The following is a 10,732-nucleotide window of genomic DNA, read 5'->3' as shown; positions in this document are numbered from 1 at the left end:
TAAAGGCTTGTGCACTCAACTGTTTGCGAAATGGAGCTTTGTGCTCGTGTATCCGACCTCTCTCATTCGGTACTAATCCAAATATTCCATAATATTTTCATATTTGCGATGTAACGTATCTGAATGCTAAACTATTATTTAATATGTAAATTATAGGCTTTGTACTTCAGTCGCGTTCCAACGGTGACACAGAGGCGGGAGCGCTGGTGTTTGGTTCACTGTATTTTATTCTGATAAAGCACCAACTGCGCTGTCAAGTTAGCAATGCTCGAACTGATGTGTTTTGTATGTGTGTGTGTGTGTGTGTGTGTGCGCGTGCCGGCACGATCACTTCAACTGTTTCCTTATACCAGCTGTGTCGCACTGTTTTTTTCCCTTGTTTATCTGTAAACTAAATCAAATATATTTCAAGAATTTATTCCTTGTATGTATATATGTACTGCAGATTTTATATATATATATATATATATATATATATAACAATGTAATAATATTTAGTATTTTCACATTTAACAACATTAATTTGTACTACTGTCTGTTCAAAATAAACGAAAAGAAACCGAGCATAGTAGATGTTTTTTTTTCCTGTTGTACCGAAATCGTATCGAACCGTGACCCCCGAACCGTGACATCTGTGTACCATTCCACCCCTAGTAGATATGGAACAGCTGAGAGTCAGCTGATGCAAGCTTGACTCACATGACCAGCCAGAACTAACACTATACGCTTTATTAAAGTTCTTCAGCTATGAAACAAATACAATTTCAGCTGTGAAGCAGCTCTAAAAACAAAAACAAAAAAGGTGTCATTATTCAGTCAATTTAGTTCAGTGTTGATTCAATTTGGTTCAATGTACATGTAAACACTTGATTGGATTGAAAACTGAAAAGTTTTGTGCATGTGCAATGACGTAGAAATGGCATAATGACGCATGACGCACGGAACGAGCCGATGTTGTTGTTGAATATTATAAATGACTGACGTGTCGATCTAAAATTTTCTTTCCACTCGTCGTCTGTGAAGTGGTGCAGGATAACGTTGTGCCACAAGTGCTTTCTTCGAACTCTCATCTGTAGATGTACTGTTTTGGGTTCAGGAATGGCCGTTTTTACTTCTTGATTAATAAAAGCATCATTGCACAAAGCTTCATGTGCTTGCCATCTCCTAATTAGGACCCGAAATAGACAAATATTAAGTCTGCTTTTTAAAACAAAGAAAAGGAGGATGATTAGTATGCAAAAACAGCAGGAAACTCTGTATATTTGTGCAGTGCGTGCATGTCAAAAGATTAAATCTGATTTGAAGCTTGTGACAGATAATTGCGCACATCAACCTGATCACTTTATTTAGCGTTCATGTAAACACTACGTTCGGATTCATCGGAATGATTTCATTCTGATTGAAACAAAAAGTGTCCATGTAAACGTGGCTAGTGTGAATGTTGCATTATTCATTACGAAACAAATTTGATTCCGCTATAAATCAGCGCTACAAAATACATTAGTCATTATCCAGCTCAATTTAGCTTTGTACTCATCCAATAGTATCAGTGTTGTAAAACTGATAAAGTGACTGAATATTAAGGGTCTTTTAAATTTAAGTGAATTTGAGAATTTGAACTTGTAAATGACTCCAATTGGAAAAATGCTATATTTTGGCACATTTCAGCCATTTTAACATTTGTTTGGAAACTTTTTATTTAGACATCATGAGATATTTTGTGCCATTGGTTTCTTTTTGTAACTCACTCTTACCTCTTCAAACCAGATCATGGGCATCACCACTTCAGCTATCTTTCCTGTTTCTCTGAAACGAGCAAACACACAGAAATGAGTCACTGTAAAGAACAGAGCTGTCGTCAAAAACAAACACGTTTCACAACAGCTGGAGTTCTGTGTGATTGGACCTCAGAACAGACACAGATATTTGTGACTGTTGACCTACTGTATTAGTGCTGTACTTACGAGATGCCAAATACCCTCTTGATGAGCAGGTTGAGCTGCAGCCGAATGGAAACGTTCATTGGCACTCCAGTCTCCTGTAATACAAAATTTTCAATGAAAACACGTTCCAACAGAGACTGTATGATACAGATCGGATTTAATTCACTCAGGAAGAGAATTAAGCTCTTTGCTTCTACACTAAAATATCTTTAAACTTGAAGTATTACTGGAGTAGTGATTTAGCTAACATACTTTTTCAGTTCATTCCCTTTATAAACTTGATTTTATATAGATCAAGGTGCATTTTTTGGACATAATAGAACACATAATAGAAGTTACACAGAATATGAATGAGTAAATAAACTAAAATATCCATAAATGTCTCTTAGAATCCCTGAAACCCAAGCCTGGATGAAGATCAAATGTAAAAGTATCATTTAAACATTTTCCCATGAATATAAAACACACACTACCATCCAAATGTTATTTATGGCTGAATTTATTTGATCAAAAATACAGAAAAACAGTAATACTGTGAAATAATATTTCAATTTTTAAAAACTGTTTTCTATTTGAATATATTGTAAAATGTAATTTATTCCAGTGATCAAAGCTGAATTTTCCGCATCATTACTCCAGTCTGTCAAGTCAATTGATTAAAAAAAAATTAATTAAATCGCAAATGTTTTCTCAAATTAATCGGGATTAATCCCACCTAACTTTAAAGATTTTAAAAATACTTTTACATTGCAATAATTTCACATTCAATCTTCAAATTAATGTACAAACGACATAAAGAGAGTATATTTTTAATATTTGTATAATGGCATCTTTTTTTTTTATGACTGAAGGCCAGTATGTATCATTGATACTAATACTGCTGATGTCTCTATAAAATGTTTTTTTCCCCCTAATATTTAACCATTGACTAGTCATTCAACATTACAGCATAATTGAGAGCTATCAATTTGAACATTTATTAGACAACTTAAAATAATGTCTAATTTATGCGAACTTAAAACACATAAACCCATTATAATAAATGTCTTATTTAGCTACACGTGCCCTTCAGCAAGTAGGAAACACAGAAATTGAATAAAGTTATCAAACACTAAATCTTAAATTAAATATTGATGAAAAAGGCTAATAACACCACAAACAAAGAAAGTTATGACTCGGCCCAGACAGAATCTTGAAAAATAATAGGAAAAAAAAAAAATGTGCTGAATTGATTTAGACACAGTCGAACTAAACTGCACTGCTCTCTATTGAATCCATTATTTTGAGGGTGTAGATTCAATGAAGGCCTAGTTCTGAACTATGAGAGGGCAAAAAATGCATTTGTTTCTGCAGAAAACACTGAATCCGAAGGGCTTTCGTGGCAACTTAGTAATGGATCCGAGCATCCAAACACTCTGGAGCTAATCAGGTTTCATGCCGTCAATTCATCCCAGACATTCAAACCAAGCCAAGGCTGTTTGCATGTCCCGCAGCACTTTCAGAAAAACATTGTTCATTGACGACAAACGCAAGCATGAAAACAGATGAAGGCAGTACAACAAGATAACCATCGGGTTTTGCAACCGGACGAATAGCAGGCCAAGAAGTGTGTCAGGATTGTGCAATTCTGTTCAGTTTAGCGATGTAAAGCTGCGTCTGTATCTCCAGCTAATCAGAAGTCATAAAGTGGAGTTTGTCTTATCAAACTACATGTGTGGCAAAAGGCCCACGGATGCAGACATCAGGAGTTTCACATCTAACACCAGCAAAGTGATAAATGCTCACTACTACCAAATTAGCTAACCAACTAAAATCAAAATGGCAAATGCCAGATTTCCAGCTATGTTTAACCCCCTATAAACCACAGCACTACTGAATTAAACACAAAGGTTTAAATCTAAAATATGTCATCAGAAAACCTTTAGTCAGTCATTAATCATGTAAAAAGACCATACCTTTAGAATCTTGTTTATAATGGGTCATTAAGTTGCTGAAAGCTATACAAACATCATAAAGGTCACGATGCCCATCATTTCCAATTAGCTTATCAGATTTTGTAATGGTTTAATGGCAGTAATGAGCAACATAATCTCATTATCAAACCAGTGACAAAGTTGAAACACTGATTTTCATAACAACCACAAGCATGCAATCTTAGTCACAATTAGAGGAAGTGTGGACGCCAAACACAGAACACAGCAATGGGCAAAACCTGCTGGTACATCTTTTAAAGCTAAATAAAAGCAGATGTTTATGCAACAAATTTAGATAAAAGATATAAGGATCAATTTCACATTCATGGCTAATTTCAGAGATAAAGATATTAGGTTTTTTGAGCCATGACAACCGATAATCAATGACCTTGAGAGATAAGCTTCAAACTTGCTCAGTCACCAGACGAGAAAGAAACATACCACCAGTTGTTATTCGTTTGCCTTCTTGAAGTAAAAATTATGTAACAAATATTGTTTTTTAAATTTTGTTATGAATTATTATAAAAGTTGTACAAAAAATAACTACACGTTATATTATATAATACATTTATAATGTATATATAATACATTATATATATTTTTTTAATAGAATTTTATTTCCAGAAAGACTAGACATACTAGAAATGTCCACCTAATTATATGGAGTAGTTCCCAATAATAATGCTACAGGTTACAGTATGTGTTTCTGTGTGCCTGGTTTTCTTACCGGGTGGATATCGATGAAAAGCCCATGTTCTTCTTCATTTGGGCTCAATCCATTGACAGTGTCCAAGAGGACAGGATCAGCCTCAAAAAAGTGCGGATGGGAGATAAACACAGGGGAATCTGTGACAGGAGAAAAAAAGAAAAGAAAAAAGGTGAATGACAGAGAAAAAGGAAAAAAATAAATAAAGAACAGAAAAGCAAAAAAAAAGACAAATAAGGTTAAAAATAACAAAAGCGAAAAAGCAAAAACTTAAGAAAAATAAAAAGATTAAAGACGAGAAAAAAAGGGGATAAAAAGGGATAGAAGAGAAAAAAGAAAAAGAAAGAAAAAGATAAAAGAAAAAGAAATGAAATAAAAGAAAAAATGAAAACAAAAAGAGAAATTAGAGATTAGAGAAGAAAAGGGTGAAAGAAAAAAAAAAGAAAAGAAATTAAGAAAAATAAAAGATATAGGGTTAAAGAAAAGAGAGGAAAAAAGAGAAAAAATAAAATAAAGGAAAAATTAGCAAAGGAAAAAAGAAAAGGTAACAAAAGAAAAGAAATGAAATCAAAGAAAAAGAGAAACTTGGGAAGAAAAGAAAGAAAAAGAAAAATACTAGAGACTCACTGTGTCTGCAGGTGCTGACGTTGAGAAGGCCGGACTGTCGACATGGACAGAAGCCCTCATTGGGAGGATAATCTGTACCGTTGGCAAAAAGAGTCTTTGGAGCCACGAAGCGGAACACAGGAATCCCGCGCGACACGCCTGGCCTTTGGTACACCAGCTCCATGGACCTGAGTTTAGAGAATTGCCACAAAACAAGCCCTTAGAACCCGCAGAGTCATTAAAACTTGCTATCTTATAGAGGGTATAAGTGTGGGTGTTCACCTGCACGCATCAGGGCTATAGAAGGGCATCGTCGACTCTTTAGTCATGAACGGAGGCCACATCTGACCCGCTGTACCATTGATCTGGTTACACTGTTCAGACCTCCAGTAATCCACCTGCAGATTAAACAAAGATCCTTTACATATAGCATGATATCACTATCTTTATGCAACACCACAAGGTCTGATCTCCTACATCGGCAGCATCAAATCCAAGACAACTTTTAGTAACTTAAATGGAACAATCTTAATAAACAGCAACTCACAAATATCATTCCGCATGAGAGAAACAACGGGCACTTTTTTTTAATGCTCACTTGCCACTACGCTAACAGCATGATACTCTAAAGAAAATAAATAACGTAAACAAATATTGATTAAAAGTCCATTTTTATTTTATTTTTTTAATCTTCACAGACACTGAGGATTAGAGTAACGATGCTGAAAATTCAGCTTTTCCACAACAGAAATAAATGACAATTTAAAATCAATTAAAATAGAAACATTTATTTTAAACTGTATTCATATTTCCTAATATTACCGTTTTTACTGAAAAATTAAAAGGGATGAAAAGAAACGAAAAGAAAAGAGAAAAAAAGAAAGGAAAAGAGAAAAGAAAAAAGGTGAAAGACAAATGGAAAAAGAAAAAAATAAAAGCAAAAAAAAGCAAAATAATTAAAAAATAAAAAGAAATATGGTAAAAGAAAAGTGAAAAAAAAAATGTAAAGAAAAATTAGAAAAAGAATTTCGATCAAATAAATGCAGCCTTGGTGAGCATAAAAGACTTTTAAAATTGTGTGATTTACTTATTTTTATTGTGTAAAATGTACATATACATATTTACATATATTGCATGTGTAAGTACTAGCTAAAATTACATATTCATATAGTATTTTATTAAATATGTTTCTTTGCAAAACAATCTGGGATTGCCAACTGCCACTGCTGCCCACTATAACCCTTCTGGCAATGCAACATATGCAGCGTATACTTACATTGCAATATAACCTGCATTCTGACACATTTTGAGAATGCAAGGTATTCATGCACAGTGTAAGTTTCTGGCCCTAGAATGCTGTCTATATAGGTAGCTAACTAATGTTTTGGAACGGAGCTACTGAAGTGTTTTTTTGTTTTACGATGGTCTCAAAAAACATTTGGCTTACGCTTTTCAGGCCATCCCAAGAGTCCACCATATGAACTTTCCGGATGTCGTCTTGACCGGTGAAGACAGTGAACTGTCCAGTGTTGGAGTTGTTAAACTATATATGGAGCGAAACAAAACAAGAAAATCAATGAGGCTAAAAACCACAAAACTACTCATCACCACTGACGAAGCTCCTGTAACAAGACCCAGAAAACACCCACCTCTGCAAACAAGCCAAACTTCCCGCTGGTTGGGAGCATTCCAGGGAGGTATTTGTTCAGGAAGTCCACCAACTTGCTGTCGTAGCCCCACATGAGTTCTCCAACTGGCTTTGTCAAGAAAGGTCCTTCGTTGAAGGACTTGAACGCGGTGCTGAGCAGCAAGAGTACAGGAAGGGGCATATTCTCCATCATTACTGATGCGCCCTGAAACCGTGAATGAAAAACCAAGTTCTTTCAATTGCTTTTCATAGTGGGCTAAATATACAGTCCTGAATTCTCACCAGTACTAGCATGTTAGGGATGGTGACCACGTCGGATTCATCTCCCACAGACATGCTCTCCTCAAAGAAATACTGCCGATATTCCCTATACGAGACTGTGTGGTTGTCATGGAATGTGATGTTGTCCTTCCAGCGGTTTTCACTGAAACAAATACGAGTCACGTCAACAGAAAAGTGTGACATTTAGCCAGCTGATTTGCAGCAATGTTACCCTAACACAGCAAAATTCAGCTTTTTGAGGAACAACTGTGAGATTCTCGGTCAGCGCGTTAGAAAGTCACACAAAAAGACTGGCAGCCCCCCGCTCAGATTGCAAGCAAGCACATGATTTGTTTCATGTGCCTTGTCTTAAAAAGGAAGCCACACAACTATGACGGAGGAAATGAAAGCACATTTAACAACCAATGATAAAACCACGGGCCTAAAACAACATGCCAACAGAAGTATACTCTACATACAAGAAATACAACTTATGAACATAGACATTAAAAAACACGACTGATATTAATACAGTAAAATATTACATGATATAATATGTTGTTCAAACATAAAATAGAATAAAAAATGTGCTAATAAATTTGGGATCTTATAAGAAATATTATTCTTTTAATTCTAAATTCTTAGAAGTTAAAAAGGCACTACTGATACTTTTAAAATAAAATATGATATAAATATGTATTAAATATGCTGTACAACATAAAATAAAATAAAAATATGTTGGGCTAATAAATTTGGGCTTTCAAAATTGTCTTATGAGGAATCTTCTTATTTTAATTCTGAATTCTTATAAGTTAAAAGATATTTATAAAATATTATAAAAATAAAATATGTGGTGCAACAAAATAAAATGAAGCATAAAAATAAAATAATAAAATATGTTGTGCTAATAAATTTGGGTTTTCAAAATGATCTTATAATAAATCTTATTATTTTAATTCTGGATAGTATGGAGCGTCCTCATTCTCATTCAGTTCCAGCACTGTGTCTGTTTTAGTGCAATGCTCTAGTATGCATGGCTCCAGGGTAGGATCACAGTTCCTCTCTAATAATAAAAACTGGACAGATTCCGGTTAGAGAATAAAGAAAATAAAAAAATAACAATAAGTGAATCCACACCAAAAAAAATCAAATAAATCATAAAAATAAATTACGGTGTCTTGGCTCATAGCTGTGGAAGTCATGACTATGGAAAATACTGCAACTGTCTTTTAAATGTAAAACTCCCAACACAAATGCATATCCTTGTTCAAAAAAATATAATAATATTTAATTAGTCTATTCCTTGATCTTTGTCAAGGAATATATTTTGTATCTATTTTATATGCAGTTTTTATACATATTATTTTTTCAGTCCTTCGGGTAAGGTTAAGGCCACCAGACAGACCCAGATCCAGATCGAACATCTACTGCAGACAAACCTTTTTGTGCTAAAGGTCACATGAGTCCAAGAAAGAGATATTACATCATGTTAGGGCAGGTTATATGGACAAGAAGAATGCTTTTAGATTCATACTGACCAGTGCAAACAAACCCAGTTTTATTGTGCAAAGTTATTTCTTTACAAATCACTCCAGGATGGATACTTTATTTCCTAAAGGGAAGAAAACAGACTTTATGGTGGTCCTGCCTGGACAACTGACCACATGCAAACCTGCCCAGGGGCATGCAGGCTAACCTACCATGAACTTCAGTGTCACAGGCCTTTGACTTACAGGTCTGAACATCCACAAACATTATATGTCCAGACAAGTGTGATCAAGTGATTTGCACAGAACTTTTCAAAATACATTCTGTCTGGTTTAAAGTAAAAAGGGGAAAAAAAAGGGAACACAATTCTTACCGGTACACATACGGCCCCCTCTGTACCACCATGGGCTTTTCTCCGTTTAGGGTTTCATTAGGATTGACAATATGAAAGAAATATACAGACATAAAGAAGGGAACTGGGATGTCCTTCCACATAGTGTAGGAGAGTCCGTTGCTCGGGTTAATCTCTACATTCTGTGAAGATATGATGTGAAGATGGTTAGTGGCCAAAGTGTGAAATGATGTATTTAAAATAGCTTAACTTAAAACCTCATCTTTAGATTTAATTATTAAATGCAGATTTATGGCTTTTTGAGAGACAACATTGAATATTTATCAAAATATCAAAAAAAAAAAAAAAAAAAAGTGATAAAAAGTCCCTTGAATTTAGATCTCAGTTCAAAAGTTTTTGAAATGCTCACCAAGGTTGCATTTATTTGATCAAGTTACAGTAAAAGCAGTAATATTGTGATATATTATTAGAACTTAAAAGAAACGTTTCCTATGTTAATATATTTTAAACTGTAATTTATTCCTGTGATGCAAAGCTGAATTTTCTGCATCATTACTCCAGTCTTCAGTGTCACATGATCCTTCAGAAATCATTCTAATATGCTGATTTGCTGCTCAAAAACATTTATTATTATCATCTATGGTGAAAACAGATCTTAATATTTTTGTAGAAACTGTGATGCATGTAGTAAAATCGGTAAGAGTTGCAAGTGACACCAAGGTAAAATACAAGACTACATAGCATTTACAAAATGCCTAATTCTGAAATTTAAAACAATACATAAATTAAAAATAAAACAAAACTGAGTGGAAGAATGAAACAAAGGTGTCATTATCAGTGTGGTTGATTACGCACACATTTGACAATCTACGACTACCACAACTATTTTATGTAGGCTTTTATTATTATCTATTATTAATATAGGCTAACTTAGTTATTAAGTTAGATAACTTAATGGTCGTTCCTATTTATGTTTTTTTAAATGCACAAGACAACTACAGAAAGTCATATCGAGCTCAGTTCAAGGCTGGTCGACACTAAAGCACGTGTTTTTGTAGCTTTATGTTATTTTAAAATGCAAATATGGTTCATTCGAGCGTTTTGTGCACCTGTCAGGTGTATGACTTACCTTCACTATTTGATCGTCTATTATAATAGGTCCGACAAACACCAGCACAGTCCCGAATAAAACCGCCAAACCTCCCAGAACTATAAAAACGATTGATAATGTAGACTTAGACACCGCCATCCTTATTTTCACACAGTTCACTTCACAAACAAACGCGGAGCTTTGAGAACAATAAAGTGATTTCCTCTGGAAAGCGCAGGGAACTCAAAGCGTGACGGCTGAACAAACTATCACTTCTACAAGATAAAGCCATAAAACTCTGGCCATTGAGTTATCAATGCTCTGCTGACTTTATGATCATGTACAGTACAGCTGATGAGTGATGTTAAAGTCCGGCTCTCTAATTCTGCAGGTTTTATAGCGCTCTTGCTGTTTGATTACCATGTTTACGCACCACCTATAAACCAGAGACTTCTGGGTAATGTAGTTACACACGCCTCACACCATGAAGGATAAGAAACTATTTAGAAAATCTAATCTAGGCCTATTAAGTCACTTTATTTTATTTGGCACAATTTAAAAGCAAAGTTTACAATACGTACATACAGTCAGTGTTGGGGGTAACGCATTACAAGTAACGCGAGTTACGTAATCAGATTACTTTTTTTCAAGTAACTAGTAAAGTA

The 10,732-nt window shown here is 34.5% G+C and overlaps 1 protein-coding gene across 2 annotated transcripts in view; it reads right to left on the bottom strand.

Annotated features, from left to right (window-relative positions):
- The window catches only part of LOC107658631 (scavenger receptor class B member 1-like), a 14,537-nt gene extending 4,049 nt beyond the window's left edge, over positions 1-10,488 (bottom strand). The window contains exons 1-10 of one of the 2 annotated variants that reach the window (XM_016447254.1): positions 10,107-10,488; positions 8,999-9,159; positions 7,159-7,300; positions 6,878-7,081; positions 6,676-6,771; positions 5,511-5,626; positions 5,250-5,416; positions 4,644-4,762; positions 1,965-2,038; positions 1,755-1,806 (exon numbers count right to left, since the gene is read on the bottom strand). In XM_016447254.1, coding sequence (XP_016302740.1) covers positions 1,755-1,806; positions 1,965-2,038; positions 4,644-4,762; positions 5,250-5,416; positions 5,511-5,626; positions 6,676-6,771; positions 6,878-7,081; positions 7,159-7,300; positions 8,999-9,159; positions 10,107-10,226 — 1,251 coding nt within the window. In that variant the 5' untranslated portion in view covers positions 10,227-10,488. The remainder of the gene's footprint in view (positions 1-1,754; positions 1,807-1,964; positions 2,039-4,643; positions 4,763-5,249; positions 5,417-5,510; positions 5,627-6,675; positions 6,772-6,877; positions 7,082-7,158; positions 7,301-8,998; positions 9,160-10,106) is intronic. The other variant, XM_016447253.1, reaches the window with a different exon arrangement.
- Positions 10,489-10,732: the final 244 nt, after the last annotated feature.

Source organism: Sinocyclocheilus anshuiensis, unplaced genomic scaffold, assembly GCF_001515605.1.
Source record: "Sinocyclocheilus anshuiensis isolate Anshui unplaced genomic scaffold, SAMN03320099.WGS_v1.1 scaffold343, whole genome shotgun sequence".
Taxonomy (NCBI): domain Eukaryota; kingdom Metazoa; phylum Chordata; class Actinopteri; order Cypriniformes; family Cyprinidae; genus Sinocyclocheilus; species Sinocyclocheilus anshuiensis.
The sequence above is the reverse complement of the archived record's forward strand: the minus strand, read 5'-3'. Positions and strand labels throughout refer to the sequence as shown.